The sequence below is a fragment of the Salvelinus namaycush genome, chromosome 20 (genome assembly GCF_016432855.1).
Source record: "Salvelinus namaycush isolate Seneca chromosome 20, SaNama_1.0, whole genome shotgun sequence".
NCBI lineage: Eukaryota > Metazoa > Chordata > Actinopteri > Salmoniformes > Salmonidae > Salvelinus > Salvelinus namaycush.
The window spans coordinates 40,062,850-40,083,687 of NC_052326.1; the positions used below are offsets into that span (position 1 = coordinate 40,062,850).

Consider the following 20,838-nt stretch of genomic DNA (forward strand, 5'->3'; position numbering starts at 1 on the left):
GGATGAGGTAGGTAGATTGGATGGGCTATTTACAGATGCTGCAGCAGCCTCTTGATGACCGACAACTCCTCCTTTACCTGCATCTCCTCATGGTGGTAGTAGGGTTAGATACACACAGACCACATAGACAGCACGAGAGAGGAATGTACACCACAACGGTGAGAGAGGAATGTACACCACAACGGTGAGAGAGGAATGTACACCACAACGGTGAGAGAGGAATGTACACCACAACGGTGAGAGAGGAATAGAGACAGTTCGTGAAATTATGCCTTCTACTTTGGAGAACTAGTCAAATGATTTGTCAAGACAGCTCTGCAGCATACTTAGGCAGGCTAAGCTAGCTAAATATGATGACTAATGACAGTAAGTAGAGAGCACACAGAGATACGTTGTCTGGCTGGCTGGTTGTACTGCCTGGCAGAGAGAACGTTGTCTGGCTGGCTGGTTGCTACTGCCTGAGCAGAGATAACGTTGGCTGGCTGGCTGCTACTGCCTGAGCAGAGATAACGTTGTCTGGCTGGCTGGTTGCTACTGCCTGAGAAGAGATAACATTGTCTGACTGGCTGGTTGCTACTGCCTGAGAAGAGATAACATTGTCTGACTGGCTGGTTGCTACTGCCTGAGAAGAGATAACATTGTCTGACTGGCTGGTTGCTACTGCCTGAGCAGAGAGAACGTTGTCTGGCTGGCTGGTTGCTACTGCCTGAGCAGAGAGACGTTGTCTGGCTGGCTGGTTGCTACTGCCTGAGCAGCAGAGAACGTTGTCTGGCTGGCTGGTTGCTACTGCCTGAGCAGAGAGAACGTTGTCTGTGGGCTGGTTGCTACTGCCTGAGCAGCGAAACGTGTCTGGCTGGCTGGTTGCTACTGCCTGAGCAGAGAGAACGTTGTCTGGCTGGCTGTTGCTACTGCGAGCAGAGAGAACGTTGTCTGGCTGGCTGGTTGCTACTGCCTGAGAAGAGATAACATTGTCTGACTGGCTGGTTGCTACTGCCTGAGAAGAGATAACATTGTCTGACTGGCTGGTTGCTACTGCCTGAGCAGAGATAACGTTGTCTGGCTGACTGGCTGCTACTGCCTGAGCAGAGATAGCATTGTCTGGCTGGCTGGTTGCTACTGCCTGAGCAGAGATAACGTTGTCTGGCTGGCTGGTTGCTACTGCCTGAGCAGAGAGAACGTTGTCTGGCTGGCTGGTTGCTACTGCCTGAGCAGAGATAACATTGTCTGGCTCGCTGGTTGCTCCTGCCTGTGCAGAGATATCGTTGTCTGGCTGGCTGGTTGATACTGCTGTGCAGAGATATCGGTGTCGGCTGGCTGGTTGCTACTGCCTGAGCAGAGATAGCGTTGTCTGTCTGGCTGGTTGCTACTGCCTGTGCAGAGATATTGTTGTCTTGCTGGCTGGTTGCTACTGCCGGAGCAGAGATAACGTTGTTGGCTGGCTGGTGCTACTGCTCCGAGCAGAGATAACGTGTTCTGGCTGGCTGGTTGCTACTGCCTGAGCAGAGATAACGTTGTCTGGCTGGCTGGTTGCTCCTGCCTGAGCAGAGATAACTGTCTGGCTGGCTGGTTGCTACTGCCTGAGCAGAGATAACGTTGTCTGGCGGCTGGTTGCTCTGCCTGAGCAGAGATAACGCTGTCTGGCTGCTGGTTGCTCTGCCTGAGCAGAGATAACGTTGTCTGGCTGGCTGGTTGCTCTGCCTGTGCAGAGATATCGTTGTCGGCTGGCTGGTTGCTACTGCCTGAGCAGAGATAACGTTTTCTGGCTGGCTGGTTGCTAGTGTCTGAGCAGAGATAACGTTGTATGCTGTGTTGCTACTGCTGAGCAGAGATACGTGTCTGGCTGCTGGCTGGCGGCTACTGCCTGAGCAGAGATAAGCTGTCTGGCTGGCTGGTTGCTACTGCCTGAGCAGAGATATCGTTGTCTTGCTGCTGGCTGCTACTGCCTGAGCAGAGATAGCGGTTGGCTGGCTGGTTGCTACTGCCTGAGCAGAGATAACGTTGTCTGGCTGGCTGGTTGCTCTGCCTGAGCAGAGGGACGTTGTCTGGCGCTGATTGCTACTGCCTGAGCAGAGATAACGTTGTGGCTCGGTGGTTGCTACTGCCGGTGCAGAGAAACGTTGTCTGGCTGCTGGTGCTCCTGCTGAGCAGAGATAAACATTGTCTGGCTGGCTGGTTGCTACTGCCTGTGCAGAGATATCGTTGTCTTGCTGGCTGGTTGCTACTGCCTGAGCAGAGATAGCGTTGTCTGTCTGGCTGGTTGCTACTGCTTGTGCAGAGATATCGTTGTCTTGCTGGCTGGTTGCTACTGCCTGAGCAGAGTTAACGTTGTCTGGCTGGCTGGTTGCTCCTGCCTGAGCAGAGATAACATTGTCTGGCTGGCTGGTTGCTACTGCCTGAGCAGAGATATCGTTGTCTTGCTGGCTGGTTGCTACTGCCTGAGCAGAGATAGCGTTGTCTGTCTGGCTGGTTGCTACTGCCTGTGCAGAGATATCGTTGTCTTGCTGGCTGGTTGCTACTGCCCGAGCAGAGATAACGTTGTCTGGCTGGTTGGTTGCTACTGCCTGAGCAGAGATAACGTTGTCTGGCTCGCTGGTTGCTCCTGCCTGTGCAGAGATATCGTTGTCTGGCTGGCTGGTTGCTACTGCCTGTGCAGAGATATCGTTGTCGTGCTGGCTGGTTGCTACTGCCTGAGCAGAGATAGCGTTGTCTGGCTGGCTGGTTGCTACTGCCTGTGCAGAGATATTGTTGTCTTGCTGGCTGGTTGCTACTGCCCGAGCAGAGATAACGTTGTCTGGCTGGCTGGTTGCTACTGCCTGAGCAGAGATAACGTTGTCTGGCTGGCTGGTTACTCCTGCCTGAGCAGAGATAACGTTGTCTGGCTGGCTGGTTGCTCTTGCCTGTGCAGAGATATCGTTGTCCGGCTGGCTGGTTGCTACTGCCTGAGCAGAGATAACGTTTTCTGGCTGGCTGGTTGCTAGTGTCTGAGCAGATATAACGTTGTATGGCTGACTAGTTGCTACTGTCTGAGCAGAGATAGCGTTGTCTGGCTGGCTGGTTGCTACTGCCTGAGCAGAGATAACGTTGTCTGGCTGGCTGGTTGCTACTGCCTGTGCAGAGATAATGTTGTCTGGCTGGCTGGTTGCTAGTGTCTTAGCAGAGATAGCGTTGTCTGTCTGGCTGGTTGCTCCTGCCTGAGAAGAGATAACGTTGTCTGGCTGGCTGGTTGCTACTGCCTGTGCAGAGATATCGTTGTCTTGCTGGCTGGTTGCTACTGCCCGAGCAGAGATAACATTGTCTGGCTGGTTGGTTGCTACTGTCTGAGCAGAGATAACGTTGTCTGTCTGGCTGGTTGCTCCTGCCTGAGCAGAGATAACATTGTCTGGCTGGCTGGTTGCTACTGCCTGAGCAGAGATAACGTTGTCTGGCTGGCTGGTTGCTACTGCCTGAGCAGAGATAATGTTGTCTGACTGGCTGGTTGCTCCTGCCTGAGCAGAAATAACGTTGTCTGGCTGGCTGGTTGCTCCTGCCTGAGCAGAGATAACGTTGTCTGGCTGGCTGGTTGCTCCTGCCTGAGCAGAGATAACGTTGTCTGTCTGGCTGGTTGCTCCTGCCTGAGCAGAGATAACATTGTCTGGCTGGCTGGTTGCTCCTGCCTGAGCAGAGATAACGTTGTCTGGCTGGCTGGTTGCTCCTGCCTGTGCAGAGATATCGTTGTCCGGCTGGCTGGTTGCTAGTGTCTGAGCAGAGATAACGTTTTCTGGCTGGCTGGTTGCTAGTATCTGAGCAGAGATAACGTTGTCTGGCTGGCTGGTTGCTAGTGTCTGAGCAGAGATAGCGTTGTCTGTCTGGCTGGTTGCTCCTGCCTGTGCAGAGATATCGTTGTCTTGCTGGCTGGTTGCTACTGCCTGATCAGAGATACCGTTGTCTGGCTGGCTGGTTGCTCCTGCCTGAGCAGAGATAACGTTGTCTGGCTGGCTGGTTGCTCCTGCCTGAGCAGAGATAACGTTGTCTGGCTGGCTGGTTGCTCCTGCCTGAGCAGAGATAACGTTGTCTTGCTGGCTGGTTGCTACTGCCTGAGCAGAGATAACGTTGTCTGGCTGGCTGGTTGCTACTGCCTGTGCAGAGATAATGTTGTCTGGCTGGCTGGTTGCTAGTGTCTTAGCAGAGATAGCGTTGTCTGTCTGGCTGGTTGCTCCTGCCTGAGAAGAGATAACGTTGTCTGGCTGGCTGGTTGCTACTGCCTGAGCAGAGATAACGTTGTCTGGCTGGCTGGTTGCTCCTGCATGTGCAGAGATATCGTTGTCTGGCTGGCTGGTTGCTACTGCCTGTGCAGAGATATCGTTGTCTTGCTGGCTGGTTGCTACTGCCTGAGCAGAGATAGCGTTGTCTGTCTGGCTGGTTGCTACTGCTTGTGCAGAGATATCGTTGTCTTGCTGGCTGGTTGCTACTGCCTGAGCAGAGTTAACGTTGTCTGGCTGGCTGGTTGCTCCTGCCTGAGCAGAGATAACATTGTCTGGCTGGCTGGTTGCTACTGCCTGAGCAGAGATATCGTTGTCTTGCTGGCTGGTTGCTACTGCCTGAGCAGAGATAGCGTTGTCTGTCTGGCTGGTTGCTACTGCCTGTGCAGAGATATCGTTGTCTTGCTGGCTGGTTGCTACTGCCCGAGCAGAGATAACGTTGTCTGGCTGGTTGGTTGCTACTGCCTGAGCAGAGATAACGTTGTCTGGCTCGCTGGTTGCTCCTGCCTGTGCAGAGATATCGTTGTCTGGCTGGCTGGTTGCTACTGCCTGTGCAGAGATATCGTTGTCGTGCTGGCTGGTTGCTACTGCCTGAGCAGAGATAGCGTTGTCTGTCTGGCTGGTTGCTACTGCCTGTGCAGAGATATTGTTGTCTTGCTGGCTGGTTGCTACTGCCCGAGCAGAGATAACGTTGTCTGGCTGGCTGGTTGCTACTGCCTGAGCAGAGATAACGTTGTCTGGCTGGCTGGTTACTCCTGCCTGAGCAGAGATAACGTTGTCTGGCTGGCTGGTTGCTCTTGCCTGTGCAGAGATATCGTTGTCCGGCTGGCTGGTTGCTACTGCCTGAGCAGAGATAACGTTTTCTGGCTGGCTGGTTGCTAGTGTCTGAGCAGATATAACGTTGTATGGCTGACTAGTTGCTACTGTCTGAGCAGAGATAGCGTTGTCTGGCTGGCTGGTTGCTACTGCCTGAGCAGAGATAACGTTGTCTGGCTGGCTGGTTGCTACTGCCTGTGCAGAGATAATGTTGTCTGGCTGGCTGGTTGCTAGTGTCTTAGCAGAGATAGCGTTGTCTGTCTGGCTGGTTGCTCCTGCCTGAGAAGAGATAACGTTGTCTGGCTGGTTGGTTGCTACTGCCTGAGCAGAGATAACGTTGTCTGGCTGGCTGGTTGCTCCTGCCTGTGCAGTTATATCGTTGTCTGGCTGGCTGGTTGCTACTGCCTGAGCAGAGATAGCGTTGTCTGTCTGGCTGGTTGCTACTGCTTGTGCAGAGATATCGTTGTCTTGCTGGCTGGTTGCTACTTTCTGAGCAGAGTTAACGTTGTCTGGCTGGCTGGTTGCTCCTGCCTGAGCAGAGATAACATTGTCTGGCTGGCTGGTTGCTACTGCCTGAGCAGAGATATCGTTGTCTTGCTGGCTGGTTGCTACTGCCTGAGCAGAGATAGCGTTGTCTGTCTGGCTGGTTGCTACTGCCTGTGCAGAGATATCGTTGTCTTGCTGGCTGGTTGCTACTGCCCGAGCAGAGATAACGTTGTCTGGCTGGTTGGTTGCTACTGTCTGAGCAGAGATAACGTTGTCTGGCTGGCTGGTTGCTCCTGCCTGAGCAGAGATAACATTGTCTGGCTGGCTGGTTGCTACTGCCTGAGCAGAGATAACGTTGTCTGGCTGGCTGGTTGCTACTGCCTGAGCAGAGATAATGTTGTCTGACTGGCTGGTTGCTCCTGCCTGAGCAGAAATAACGTTGTCTGGCTGGCTGGTTGCTCCTGCCTGAGCAGAGATAACGTTGTCTGGCTGGCTGGTTGCTCCTGCCTGAGCAGAGATAACGTTGTCTGGCTGGCTGGTTGCTCCTGCCTGTGCAGAGATATCGTTGTCCGGCTGGCTGGTTGCTACTGCCTGAGCAGAGATAACGTTTTCTGGCTGGCTGGTTGCTAGTGTCTGAGCAGATATAACGTTGTATGGCTGACTAGTTGCTACTGTCTGAGCAGAGATAGCGTTGTCTGGCTGGCTGGTTGCTACTGCCTGAGCAGAGATAACGTTGTCTGGCTGGCTGGTTGCTACTGCCTGTGCAGAGATAATGTTGTCTGGCTGGCTGGTTGCTAGTGTCTTAGCAGAGATAGCGTTGTCTGTCTGGCTGGTTGCTCCTGCCTGAGAAGAGATAACGTTGTCTGGCTGGCTGGTTGCTACTGCCTGAGCAGAGATAACGTTGTCTGGCTGGCTGGTTGCTCCTGCCTGTGCAGAGATATCGTTGTCTGGCTGGCTGGTTGCTACTGCCTGTGCAGAGATATCGTTGTCTTGCTGGCTGGTTGCTACTGCCTGAGCAGAGATAGCGTTGTCTGTCTGGCTGGTTGCTACTGCTTGTGCAGAGATATCGTTGTCTTGCTGGCTGGTTGCTACTGCCTGAGCAGAGTTAACGTTGTCTGGCTGGCTGGTTGCTCCTGCCTGAGCAGAGATAACATTGTCTGGCTGGCTGGTTGCTACTGCCTGAGCAGAGATATCGTTGTCTTGCTGGCTGGTTGCTACTGCCTGAGCAGAGATAGCGTTGTCTGTCTGGCTGGTTGCTACTGCCTGTGCAGAGATATCGTTGTCTTGCTGGCTGGTTGCTACTGCCCGAGCAGAGATAACATTGTCTGGCTGGTTGGTTGCTACTGTCTGAGCAGAGATAACGTTGTCTGTCTGGCTGGTTGCTCCTGCCTGAGCAGAGATAACATTGTCTGGCTGGCTGGTTGCTACTGCCTGAGCAGAGATAACGTTGTCTGGCTGGCTGGTTGCTACTGCCTGAGCAGAGATAATGTTGTCTGACTGGCTGGTTGCTCCTGCCTGAGCAGAAATAACGTTGTCTGGCTGGCTGGTTGCTCCTGCCTGAGCAGAGATAACGTTGTCTGGCTGGCTGGTTGCTCCTGCCTGAGCAGAGATAACGTTGTCTGGCTGGCTGGTTGCTACTGCCTGAGCAGAGATAACATTGTCTGGCTGGCTGGTTGCTCCTGCCTGTGCAGAGATATTGTTGTCTGGCTGGCTGGTTGCTACTGCCTGTGCAGAGATATCGCTGTCTTGCTGGCTGGTTGCTACTGCCTGAGCAGAGATAGCGTTGTCTGTCTGGCTGGTTGCTACTGCCTGTGCAGAGATATCGTTGTCTTGCTGGCTGGTTGCTACTGCCCGAGCAGAGAGAACGTTGTCTGGCTGGCTGGTTGCTCCTGCCTGAGCAGAGATAACATTGTCTGGCTGGCTGGTTGCTACTGCCTGAGCAGAGAGAACGTTGTCTGGCTGGCTGGTTGCTCCTGCCTGTGCAGAGATATCGTTGTCTTGCTGGCTGGTTGCTACTGCCTGAGCAGAGATAACGTTGTCTGGCTGGCTGGTTGCTAGTGTCTGAGCAGAGATAGCGTTGTCTGTCTGGCTGGTTGCTCCTGCCTGTGCAGAGATATCGTTGTCTTGCTGGCTGGTTGCTACTGCCTGAGCAGAGATAACGTTGTCTGGCTGGCTGGTTGCTCCTGCCTGAGCAGAGATAACGTTGTCTGGCTGGCTGGTTGCTCCTGCCTGAGCAGAGATAACGTTGTCTGGCTGGCTGGTTGCTCCTGCCTGAGCAGAGATAACGTTGTCTTGCTGGCTGGTTGCTACTGCCTGAGCAGAGATAACGTTTCTGGCTGGCTGGTTGCTACTGCCTGAGCAGAGATAACGTTTCTGGCTGGCTGGTTGCTACTGCCTGAGCAGAGATAACGTTGTCTGGCTGGCTGGTTGCTCCTGCCTGTGCAGAGATATCGTTGTCTGGCTGGCTGGTTGCTACTGCCTGAGCAGAGATAGCGTTGTCTGTCTGTTTGCTACTGCCTGTGCAGAGATATCGTTGTCTTGCTGGCTGGTTGCTAGTGCCTGAGCAGAGATAACGTTGTCTGGCTGGCTGGTTGCTCCTGCCTGAGCAGAGATAACGTTGTCTGGCTGGCTGGTTGCTCCTGCCTGAGCAGAGATAACGTTGTCTGGCTGGCTGGTTGCTCCTGCCTGAGCAGAGATAACGTTGTCTGGCTGGCTGGTTGCTCCTGCCTGAGAAGAGATAACATTGTCTGGCTGGCTGGTTGCTACTGCCTGAGCAGAGATAACGTTGTCTGGCTGGCTGGTTGCTCCTGCCTGTGCAGAGATAACGTTGTCTGGCTGGCTGGTTGCTACTGCCTGAGCAGAGATATCGTTGTCTTGCTGGCTGGTTGCTACTGCCTGAGCAGAGATAGCGTTGTCTGTCTGGCTGGTTGCTACTGCTTGTGCAGAGATATCGTTGTCTTGCTGGCTGGTTGCTACTGCCTGAGCAGAGTTAACGTTGTCTGGCTGGCTGGTTGCTCCTGCCTGAGCAGAGATAACATTGTCTGGCTGGCTGGTTGCTACTGCCTGAGCAGAGATATCGTTGTCTTGCTGGCTGGTTGCTACTGCCTGAGCAGAGATAGCGTTGTCTGTCTGGCTGGTTCCTACTGCCTGTGCAGAGATATCGTTGTCTTGCTGGCTGGTTGCTACTGCCCGAGCAGAGATAACGTTGTCTGGCTGGTTGGTTGCTACTGTCTGAGCAGAGATAACGTTGTCTGGCTGGCTGGTTGCTCCTGCCTGAGCAGAGATAACATTGTCTGGCTGGCTGGTTGCTACTGCCTGAGCAGAGATAACGTTGTCTGGCTGGCTGGTTGCTACTGCCTGAGCAGAGATAACGTTGTCTGGCTGGCTGGTTGCTACTGCCTGAGCAGAGATAACGTTGTCTGGCTGGCTGGTTGCTCCTGCCTGAGCAGAGATAACATTGTCTGGCTGGCTGGTTGCTACTGCCTGAGCAGAGATAACGTTGTCTGGCTGGCTGGTTGCTACTGCCTGAGCAGAGATAATGTTGTCTGACTGGCTGGTTGCTCCTGCCTGAGCAGAAATAACGTTGTCTGGCTGGCTGGTTGCTCCTGCCTGAGCAGAGATAACGTTGTCTGGCTGGCTGGTTGCTCCTGCCTGAGCAGAGATAACGTTGTCTGGCTGGCTGGTTGCTACTGCCTGAGCAGAGATAACATTGTCTGGCTGGCTGGTTGCTCCTGCCTGTGCAGAGATATCGTTGTCTGGCTGGCTGGTTGCTACTGCCTGTGCAGAGATATCGCTGTCTTGCTGGCTGGTTGCTACTGCCTGAGCAGAGATAGCGTTGTCTGTCTGGCTGGTTGCTACTGCCTGTGCAGAGATATCGTTGTCTTGCTGGCTGGTTGCTACTGCCCGAGCAGAGAGAATGTTGTCTGGCTGGCTTGTTACTCCTGCCTGAGCAGAGATAACATTGTCTGGCTGGCTGGTTGCTCCTGCCTGTGCAGAGATATCGTTGTCCGGCTGGCTGGTTGCTAGTGTCTGAGCAGAGATAACGTTTTCTGGCTGGCTGGTTGCTAGTATCTGAGCAGAGATAACGTTGTCTGGCTGGCTGGTTGCTAGTGTCTGAGCAGAGATAGCGTTGTCTGTCTGGCTGGTTGCTCCTGCCTGTGCAGAGATATCGTTGTCTTGCTGGCTGGTTGCTACTGCCTGAGCAGAGATAACATTGTCTGGCTGGCTGGTTGCTACTGCCTGAGCAGAGATAACGTTGTCTGGCTGGCTGGTTGCTCCTGCCTGTGCAGAGATATCGTTGTCCGGCTGGCTGGTTGCTAGTGTCTGAGCAGAGATAACGTTTTCTGGCTGGCTGGTTGCTAGTATCTGAGCAGAGATAACGTTGTCTGGCTGGCTGGTTGCTAGTGTCTGAGCAGAGATAGCGTTGTCTGTCTGGCTGGTTGCTCCTGCCTGTGCAGAGATATCGTTGTCTTGCTGGCTGGTTGCTACTGCCTGAGCAGAGATAACATTGTCTGGCTGGCTGGTTGCTACTGCCTGAGCAGAGATAACGTTGTCTGGCTGGCTGGTTGCTCCTGCCTGTGCAGAGATATCGTTGTCCGGCTGGCTGGTTGCTAGTGTCTGAGCAGAGATAACGTTTTCTGGCTGGCTGGTTGCTAGTATCTGAGCAGAGATAACGTTGTCTGGCTGGCTGGTTGCTAGTGTCTGAGCAGAGATAGCGTTGTCTGTCTGGCTGGTTGCTCCTGCCTGTGCAGAGATATCGTTGTCTTGCTGGCTGGTTGCTACTGCCTGAGCAGAGATAACGTTGTCTGGCTGGCTGGTTGCTCCTGCCTGAGCATAGATAACGTTGTCTGGCTGGCTGGTTGCTCCTGCCTGAGCAGAGATAACGTTGTCTGGCTGGCTGGTTGCTCCTGCCTGAGCAGAGATAACATTGTCTTGCTGGCTGGTTGCTACTGCCTGAGCAGAGATAACGTTTCTGGCTGGCTGGTTGCTCCTGCCTGTGCAGAGATATCGTTGTCTGGCTGGCTGGTTGCTACTGCCTGAGCAGAGATAGCGTTGTCTGTCTGTTTGCTACTGCCTGTGCAGAGATATCGTTGTCTTGCTGGCTGGTTGCTAGTGCCTGAGCAGAGATAACGTTGTCTGGCTGGCTGGTTGCTCCTGCCTGAGCAGAGATAACGTTGTCTGGCTGGCTGGTTGCTCCTGCCTGAGCAGAGATAACGTTGTCTGGCTGGCTGGTTGCTCCTGCCTGAGCAGAGATAACGTTGTCTGGCTGGCTGGTTGCGCCTGCCTGAGCAGAGATAACATTGTCTGGCTGGCTGGTTACTCCTGCCTGAGCAGAGATAACGTTGTCTGGCTGGCTGGTTGCTCCTGCCTGAGCAGAGATAACGTTGTCTGGCTGGCTGGTTGCTCCTGCCTGAGCAGAGATGATGACTTTTTAAGGAATGGAAAATAATAAAGTAATCAAATAAAAACGAATATATACACACAACTGAAATATTGTAATTATTGATGTCTGCCCAGTGTGGACTTGACAGAGACAATGGAAAACTGTCAATGTTTTGGCAGTTGAATGTTCAATATTTTAGCCTTTGAAATTCCCATAAATAAAATCTGAAATTGTTTTAATGTCATTATTTCTTAATTCATTTAATGTTTAAAAATAATCGTAACCAAAACTATTTTTTTTAAATAATCGAACTGAAAACAAACCGACCTCAAAAAGCACTAATCGCTCAGTGCTAATGAGTGTAGAGAGAATATGTCTGTTAATTCTGCGTGATCTGTGTTGTATTTCTATGTTAGGTGGGCCATATCCGGGCTGAGAGGGACATCCTGGTGCAGGCAGACAGTCTGTGGGTGGTCAAGATGTTCTACAGCTTCCAGGACAAGATTAATCTCTACCTACTCATGGAGTTCCTACCTGGAGGTCAGTGGAGGCTGGTGGGAGGAGCATGGCTGGAATGTAATGCATGGAAGGTATCAAACACATCAAGCATATGAAACCACATGTTCGACTCCGTTCCATGCATTACATTCCAACCATTACAATGAGCTCATCCTCCTATAGCTCCTTCCACCAGCCTCCACTGCTGGAGATTGTGTGTGTGTGTGTGTGTGTGTGTGTGTGCGTGTGTGCGTGTGTGCGTGCGTGCGTGCGTGCGTGCGTGCGTGCGTGTTTACAGTCGTGTGTGTGTGTGATGGTCTGTGTGACATCCCCTGCAGGTGACATGATGACGTTGCTGATGAAGAAGGATACTCTGTCAGAGGAGGAGACTCAGTTCTATGTGGCTGAGACGGTCCTGGCCATAGACTCTATACACCAGATGGGCTTCATACACAGAGACATCAAACCTGACAATGTATTGCTGGACTCTAAGGTACACATACACACTACCTGGTTGAAATGACATCATTACAAACAGGTTTAAATATGGTTGAAATGACATCATTACACACAGGTTTAAATATGGTTGAAATGACATCATTACAAACAGGTTTAAATATGGTTGAAATGACATCATTACACACAGGTTTAAATATGGTTGAAATGACATCATTACACACAGGTTTAAATATGGTTGAAATGACATCATTACACACAGGTTTAAATATGGTTGAAATGACATCATTACACACAGGTTTAAATATGGTTGAAATGACATCATTACACACAGGTTTAAATATGGTTGAAATGACATCATTACACACAGGTTTAAATATGGTTGAAATGACATCATTACACACAGGTTTAAATATGGTTGAAATGACATCATTACAAACAGGTTTAAATATGGTTGAAATGACATCATTACACACACACAGACAGGAGAGTGACATCAGCATTATAGTGTGGTGATCTGTCTGTCGACCCTGTCTAGATTCATAAATCCACACACACAGTTTCACAGTCGCCACAGGAAGTGTGATTTCAGAAACACTCTCTGGTGTTGTCACACAGTATTACTGAAACATTACCAGGAAGTAGTGTAGCACAACTAACCGTGTGTGTTTTCCAGGGCCATGTGAAGCTGTCAGACTTTGGCCTGTGTACAGGGTTGAAGAAAGCCCATCGGACAGAGTTCTACAGGAACCTCAACCACAGCATCTCCAATGACTTCAGTGAGTACAACAATAAAGCCATACGTGATTAATTTCATTTGATAAAACTATACACCTTACAGTATACAGTGCCTTCAGAAAGTATTCACACCCCTTGACTTTTCCCAGCCTGAATATAAAATGGATTGAATTTAGATTTTTTTTTGTCGTAGGCCTAAACACACAATACCCCATAATGTCAAAGCGGAATAATGTTTTATTTTTTACAAGTTAATGAAATGCTGAAATAAGTATTCAACCCCTTTGTTACGGCAAATAAGTTCAGGAATACAAATTTGCTTAACAAGTCACATTATAAGTTGCATGGACTCAATAATAGTGTTTAACATGATTTTTGAATGACTACCTCATCTCTGTACCCACACATACAATTATCTGTAGGTCCCTCAGTTGAGCAGTGAATTTCAGACACAGATTCAAATAACGACCAGGGAGGTTTTCCAATGCCTCGCAATGAAGGGCACCTATTGGTAGATGGGTAAAAAAAAAAGCAGACATTGAATATATATATATTTTTTTTAACTAGGCAAGTCAGTTAAGAACAAATTCTTATTTACAAAGGTGGCCTACACCGGCCAAACTCAGGTGACGCTGGGCCAGTTGCGCGCCGCCCTATGGGACTCCCAATCACAGCTGGTTGTGATATAGTCTGGATTTGAACCAGGTTGTCTTAGACCACTGCGCCATTTGGGAGCCCTTTGTGCATGGTGAAGTTATTAATTACACTTTGGATGGTGTATCAGTACACCCAGTCACTACAAAGATAGTAACTCTAACTCAGTTGCCGGAGAGGAAGGAAACCGCTCAGGGATTTCACCACGAGGCCAATGGTGACTTTAAAACAGTTGCAGAGTTTAATGGCTGTGATAGGAGAAAACTGAGGATGGATCAGCAACATTGTACTTACTCCACAATACTAACCTAAATTACAGAATGAAAAGAAGGAAGCCTGTACAGAATACAAACATGCATCCTGTTTGCTAAAAGGCATTAAAGTAATACTGCAAAACATTTGGCAAAGCAATTCACTTTTTGTCCTGAGTACAAAGTGTTATGTCTGGGGCAAATACAACACACAATACACTCTCCATATTTTCAGGCATAGTGGTGGTTGCGTCATATTTTAGGTATGCTTGTAAAGGACTGTGTATTTTTTCAGGATAAAAAATAAACTAAATGGAGCTAAGCACAGGCAAAATCCTAGGAAAACCTGGTTCAGGCTGCTTTCCAAACACAAGGCCAAATCTACACTGGAGTTGCTTACCGAGGACAGTGAATGATCCTGAGCGGCCGAGTTACAGTTTTGAAAATGTTTGTCTAGCAATTCATTTTGAAAAGGATAATGGGGAAATATTGTACAGGTGTGCAAAGCTCTTAGAGACTTACCCAGAAGACTCACAGCTGTAATCGCTGCCAAAGGTGATTCTAACATGGACTGACTTAAGTGAATTATACATTTCTGTATTTCATTTTCAATAAATCTACAAACATTTCTAAATACATTTTGTTCACATTTTCATTATGGGAAATTGTGTGTAAATGAGTGAGAAAAACAATCTATTTAATTAATTTTGAATTCCGGCTGTGACACATCAAAATGTGGAATAAGTCAAGGAGTATGAAAACTTTCTGAAGGCTCTTATTTGTCATGATTTGTCGTACATTTTCCACCTATGTGTGTAGTTGTAATTGAGTTGTGCCTGAGACTAATATTTTTTTCTTTACAGCATCTCAGTACATGAACTCCAAGAGGAAAGCAGAGACCTGGAAGAGGAACAGACGACAGCTGGTGGGTGTCATGGAGCTCTGGATACCTTCAGTTACTACTCAGCTGGAGGATCGGTCTTTACCTTAAACCTCCTCATAAACACAACAGGGATGACTGTAGTATAAGGTTTCACAATGACCTCTGTTTTTTAAACGTGTTGGTTGTGTTTATTTACTCATAGGAAAAAGTGTTCTCTCATGTGAAAGAGTATAGCAGCTCCAAAGAAAAGGCATTTTGTCACGCTAGAGAGCCTGTTGTTCGGTAGAGACTAGTCTCTGGATGAAGTGAGGAAGGCCAGCGTAGGAGCACAGACACACTACAGTACACATCTGGTGTGTAGGTGGTTGGAGTCCTGTCCTTGTTAGGGGATATACAGCACACTCACTGTTACGTCAGTTACATTTCCGCAGCAAGTGTATGGCATCGTTAGAGAAACGTCTGGGGTCGACTCCATTTTAATTTGGTCAATTCAGGACTTTTCTGGTAATGCAAATTTAACTTGTTTTACTGTCTGGGCTCTGGAGGTTGTTTTACTGTCTGGGCTCTGGAGGTTGTTTTACTGTCTGGGCTCTGGAGGTTGTTTTACTGTCTGGGCTATGGAGGTTGTTTTACTGTCTGGGCTCTGGAGGTTGTTTTACTGTCTGGGCTCTGGAGGTTGTTTTACTGTCTGGGCTCTGGAGGTTGTTTTACTGTCTGGGCTATGGAGGTTGTTTTACTGTCTGGGCTATGGAGGTTGTTTTACTGTCTGGGCTCTGGAGGTAAAGTCACATCCTTCCCAGTCTAAATGTGGCGCGCCAGTTCGCACATATATTATGACGAGATTTTGTGACATTTTGATGTTCGGAAGGTTTTTTTCCGACTAAGACCTCCTCTGCAAAAACGTCAACATCTATTACAGATTTCTTGATTTACTATTTTGAGGAAGTGTTACTGGCTATGTTGTTGCTATGGCGTCTCAAGAGGGTCATACAGTAATATTGCAGTAAGAACCTAGTCTGCAGGCACCTTAACCCTCTCTCCTCTCTACTCATCTCCCTCTCTCCTTTCCCCCCTGTCCTCTCCCTCTCCTTTCCCTTCTCTCCTCTCCCCTCTCTCCTTTCCCCCCTGTCCTCTCCCTCTCCTTTCCCTTCTCTCCTCTCCCCTCTCTCCTTTCCCCCCTGTCCTCTCCCTCTCCTTTCCCTTCTCTCCTCTCCCTCTCTTCTTTCTCCTTTCCCTCTCTCCTTTCTCCCGTGTCCTCTACCTCTCTCATTTCCCCCTGTCTCTCCTCTCCCTCTCTCCTCTCCCTCTCTCCTTTCCCCCCTGTCCTCTCCCTCTCCTTTCCCTTCTCTCCTCTCCCCTCTCTCCTTTCCCCTCTGTCCTCTCCCTCTCTCATTTCCCCCCTGTCCTCTCTCTCTCTTCTTTCTCCTCTCCCTCTCTCCTTTCCCCCCTGTCCTCTCCCTCTCTCATTTCCCCCTGTCTCTCCTCTCCCTCTCTCCTTTCCCCTCTGTCCTCTCCCTCTCTCCTCTCCTGTCCCTCTCCTTTTCCCTCTCTCCTCTCACCATTTCTCAGGCATTCTCCACTGTGGGAACTCCAGACTACATTGCCCCAGAAGTGTTCATGCAGACCGGATACAACAAGCTCTGTGATTGGTGGAGCCTGGGGGTCATCATGTATGAGATGTTGATTGGTAGGAGGGATATCTGTTGATTGGAAACACAGGCCCTAACTTAAGTGCATTAGTAACTGAAACATTTGTGTAAATCATGCATTGATGTCAGTTTGATGCATGTTATGATTGAATTAGGATTGCTGTCTAAATGTCCCTCTCTCTCTCCAGGCTATCCCCCGTTCTGTTCAGAGACGCCCCAGGAAACCTATAAGAAAGTGATGAACTGGAAGGAGACTCTGGTGTTCCCTCCAGAAGTACCTATCTCAGAGAGGGCCAAGGACCTCATCCTCAGGTCAGCACCAGTACTACATATCAACATGTTGAAAAATAGAGCGAGATGAATAAGCATTCTGTAGCTTACTGTACAGCATGTTGCTCTTGACAAGAATGAACATCAACTAAATGGTTACAATGTAATCTCAAGCTAGTTCTGTATCTATGGCAAGCACACTTCTATATCCCTCTGTGGTTGTTCTCAGGATCTAAACATGTCTATTATACTGCTTAGGTTCTGTTGTGAGGGAGACCATCGGATCGGGGCGACAGGAGTGGAGGAGATCAAGAGAAACCTGTTTTTTGAGGGAGTTGATTATGACCACATCAGGTACACAGGGACTACTTACAAGGAACAGTTTATATCTAAATCAATGAGATTTTTATACCTCAGTGGTCCAAATGTCCAGGCCTCACTACAGTTTTGCGTTTATCACCCATCACAGGGAGAGACCTGCAGCGATCCCCATTGAGATTAAAAGCATTGACGACACGTCAAACTTCGATGAGTTCCCTGAGTCAGACATCCTTTCACCCACAGGTGAGAGAAAGACAGACAGTTTCAGCAGAAACTATTTTCCTGTGTCTCAGTTGATTATTATTCTGACTGTGTGTGTGTGGTTGTACAGTATACCCTGTGACTATCAACTATAAAGCTCTCTCCCTTTCTCCTTATCTATTCACACTTCCTCCTTCCTCTCCCTCTTCTCTCTCCCAAGCTGCAGCAGCACCCACCAAGTCCCCAGCAGCAGCAGCTGCAGCGGAGGCTGACTATAAGAATAAGGACTGGGTCTTTATCAACTACACCTACAAGCGCTTTGAGGGCCTGACAGCCAGGGGAGCCATCCCTTCCTACATGAAGGGAAGTAAGAGATGAACTGTGACCCTATAACTTGCGCTGCAATGGCCCCCTGAACCCCTCACCTCCCCACAACACCCAGATGTCTTCACTTCACTGTTCTATTTCATATTACCACAAATATGAAAAAAGTAAAATATCAGTTTATTTCGACCGTTCAGTTAAGCTGTGTTTATGGGGTAAGTATATTCCCTGCTGGCCTCCTGAACCAGGATTCATTATACCCAGTGAATAAATGGTTGTGACCACTGTTTGGCCTTTCTGCGAATGTAAAACTTGATCTTAGAAACCGGGATAGCAGCTTTGATTGAGTAGGACCCAATGTCTCAAAGCTGAAGCCTAGCTCTAACTTTCCCAGCAGCACTGAACAGCCTTAGAGCTGCCCCCTTTGTGCCCCTCCAGAACCTTCTCCCCATTCCTCTCCTCAACCAGTCATACTGTTCATAGGAAAACGTCTCTACTGTTCTCTGGGAGCTGGCAGGTTCCCAGTAGTCTGTATCACTTCCCCTGTGATGTCATCAGATCACTGCTTGCCTTCAAGGGAGGAGTTAGAGGATTGCTATTTTTAGGGTTCTATTTTGGGGATTTTTGTGATGTCACCAGTTAGTGAGTGAGAATTTTCAACAAAGGACAGAAAATTCCATCGTGGTCTTGCTACTCCTCTAGAAATATAAGCAAGAACCACTTCTCCTTTACTGCTTTTGTTGTGCCCAGTTATCTATCTTCTGTAATTTTGTATAATACAGACATTTTCAATACGTTTGATTCTTAATGCTGTTGGATTGAAATAGTATTAGTTTTCAGGGATATAACTAATGCTGCTTGTGTGTGTGTATGTTGAGCTGTCTGAATGACACTGCCTTGAAACAAGTTAACATGTCTATTTCTGTGCCTTACCCAAAGAACTACAGGAGCTGTACATTAGTTTAACATTTGAATCCCCCCCTTTTTAATGTCAAGTTGTTTCTATGCATGATGGAAAGATCTGGAAGTCACTCTCACAACTTACTTACTTGATTTTTTTTACAGCTTGTCTTTCTAAAGCTGGTATTTAAAGAAAGGATTCTTATTTTAGTCTTCAGTTATTTTCCATGTAGTATTTTGAACTCCCAGAGGTACCACTGCTTTATGAATAACGCTGGTTATTCAGGAATTTCGTGTACATTTTAAAACTTCCCTAAATATGGAATTTCAACTTTCACATATCTGTGTTTTATAGCACTTTCAGGTGTGTGTGTGTGTGTGTGTGTGTGTGTGTGTGTGTGTGTGTGTGTGTGTGTGTGTGTGTGTGTGTGTGTGTGTGTGTGTGTGTGTGTGTGTGTAAACTTGGTCTCACTTTACTGGAGTAACTACAGGAGACGTTACTAGAGTAACTAGTAAATAATCTAGTTACTATGCCATCTGGATGTAGTACAGCTATGGAACACTAACCATTTGTTCTAAGTCTTAGAATTTTCAAGAGAATACAATGCTAAGTGCTATGTAACTTCTTATACTTAAAGGTTATTACAAAAGATAATTCCCATATAGTTACCCAGAAATAATACCTTTGTAAAGTGTTGCTAGAATTATTTTTCTTTCCAGATGGACGACTGAATGACGTTGAAGTGTAGTTTTCCACTCATTCTAGTTTTCACTCGAGTGCTTTAAGGTGTTTTTGTTGCTGGAGAAGTAAGCCCTGAGCAGCTGCTTAGAATGATAGACACACAGGCTGCGTTTACACAGGCAGTGCAATTCTGGTATTTTCTTCCACTAATTGGTCTTTTGACCAATTAAATCAGCTCTGAAATTGATTTGATGTGAAAAGAATCTGATGTGATTGGTCTAAAGACCAATACGTGGAATAAAGATACCGATTGGGCTGCCTTTGTAAACACAGCCTTACTACTGTAGTGCTGTTTGAAAAGGTACACATGACAAACAGGCGGTACAATACTTTCCATTATGTCTGCTGATGTGTTTAACAGATGTTATATTGTGCTTCACACCAGCTGTTCCATTTTAACAGAACAAATATCCATATGCAAATGACTACATGTATAAACCACAATCATTTCTCTCTGCTGGATGACACATACAGTATACTATGCATAGATGTGAGTGTGTGTCTTTTTGAATACTTCTGTGTGTTTTGAATGTTTTCAGCTCAACCACATTTCTCTGCAAAGAAAAAAGCTTTAAATGCTAAAATGATTTCATCATTTAATAAAAGTTTCTTACAACTCTGTGGCATACTGTCTGTGGCATACTCTACTATATGTCTTTGTCAGGACAGCCATCCCTTATATGAGATGTCAACATTAGGTTCTATTAGGCAAAACACAAAATCATAAAGTTAGTTCAGTCGTCAATATATTTATTCAAATTTCCTCTGCAGCTGTAAAATTCTTGGAACAAATTCTTTGAAGAAAAACTATGTACATAACCTTAAACAATAATACTGAATGGCAACCTTCATATAAACAATTCCCATTGTATAAAATGTAATCAGCCATAAAAGGAAAGAAAACAGCACACACACACACACACACACACACACACACACACACAAACTGAATATAACACATGGGGGTGGTGGTGGGTAAAGTATTAATAAGACAACTGAACAGATACACACTAGTAGGTCTGGTTATCTGCTGTAAACATCCTCCTTGTCCAAATCTGTGTTTATATGTGGGAGTACATGTACAGATGTAGGATCTTAATTTGACCAGTATTGTTGCAGCAAAATTATCCTGCAGCAACAGGATTTGAACATACACACTTTTCCACCGATGTAATGTTGCTTGATCGGTGGTTAGGCTATTACCTGGCCAAAATTAAGCTACATTAAAAGTACAAAACTGTTCATACAACTGTGCATTAGTGTGGATTTCCAGTGAATTTATTTTATTCAGTGACCAAATTAAGACCTCTGTCTCGGTATGTGTATATGGGTTTGGACTGTACAGTCATTGAGGTTTGTTTGAGTGTGTCTGTAAATGTACATATCCTGAGTGGGAGATAGGCTAACAGATGAGAAACATGGGTAGATGTCGCCCCAAAACACAGATCTAGGATCAGCTCAACCTTGCCAAACCCTGACCTTAACCAATATGGGAAATAAATTAACCTATACAAGGACAACTTCTATGCTCTCCTCAACTGTCATTGGAGGGTGGGGATCAGTGTTGATCAGCCTATCCAGCTCGTTGACCTGCGGGGTGGGTGTGGTTGCGGGTTGTGGTGGCTCCCCCAGAGAGGCGATGATGTTGGGGACACACTGGAAGACCGTCTTGGCCCTCCTATGTTGAACATAATAAACGTCTCTCTATCCACAGGATGTGTACCAAACTCACTAAAAGTGGCAGTAATAAAGCCTCTTTTGAAAAAGCCAAACCTTGACCCAGAAAATATAAAAAACTATCGGCCTATATCGAATCTTCCATTCCTCTCAAAGTTTTTAGAAAAAGCTGTTGTGCAGCAACTCACTGCCTTCCTGAAGACAAACAATGTATACGAAATGCTTCAGTCTGGGTTTTAGACCCCATCATAGCACTGAGACTGCACTTGTGAAGGTGGTAAATGACCTTTTAATGGCGTCAGACCAAGGCTCTGCATATGTCCTCGTGCTCCTAGACCTTAGTGCTGCTTT

At 48.0% G+C, this 20,838-nt stretch overlaps 1 protein-coding gene across 2 annotated transcripts in view; it reads left to right on the top strand.

The window, feature by feature from the left end:
* The window catches only part of LOC120065341 (serine/threonine-protein kinase 38-like), a 32,104-nt gene extending 12,671 nt beyond the window's left edge, over positions 1-19,433 (top strand). Inside the window, exons 6-14 of one of the 2 annotated variants that reach the window (XM_039016260.1) lie at positions 11,340-11,463; positions 11,760-11,914; positions 12,554-12,656; positions 14,384-14,445; positions 15,973-16,090; positions 16,241-16,364; positions 16,581-16,676; positions 16,792-16,886; positions 17,065-19,433. In XM_039016260.1, the coding sequence (XP_038872188.1) occupies positions 11,340-11,463; positions 11,760-11,914; positions 12,554-12,656; positions 14,384-14,445; positions 15,973-16,090; positions 16,241-16,364; positions 16,581-16,676; positions 16,792-16,886; positions 17,065-17,222 (1,035 nt within the window). In that variant the 3' untranslated portion in view covers positions 17,223-19,433. The remainder of the gene's footprint in view (positions 1-11,339; positions 11,464-11,759; positions 11,915-12,553; positions 12,657-14,383; positions 14,446-15,972; positions 16,091-16,240; positions 16,365-16,580; positions 16,677-16,791; positions 16,887-17,064) is intronic. The other variant, XM_039016261.1, reaches the window with a different exon arrangement.
* The last annotated feature ends 1,405 nt before the right edge of the window (positions 19,434-20,838 follow it).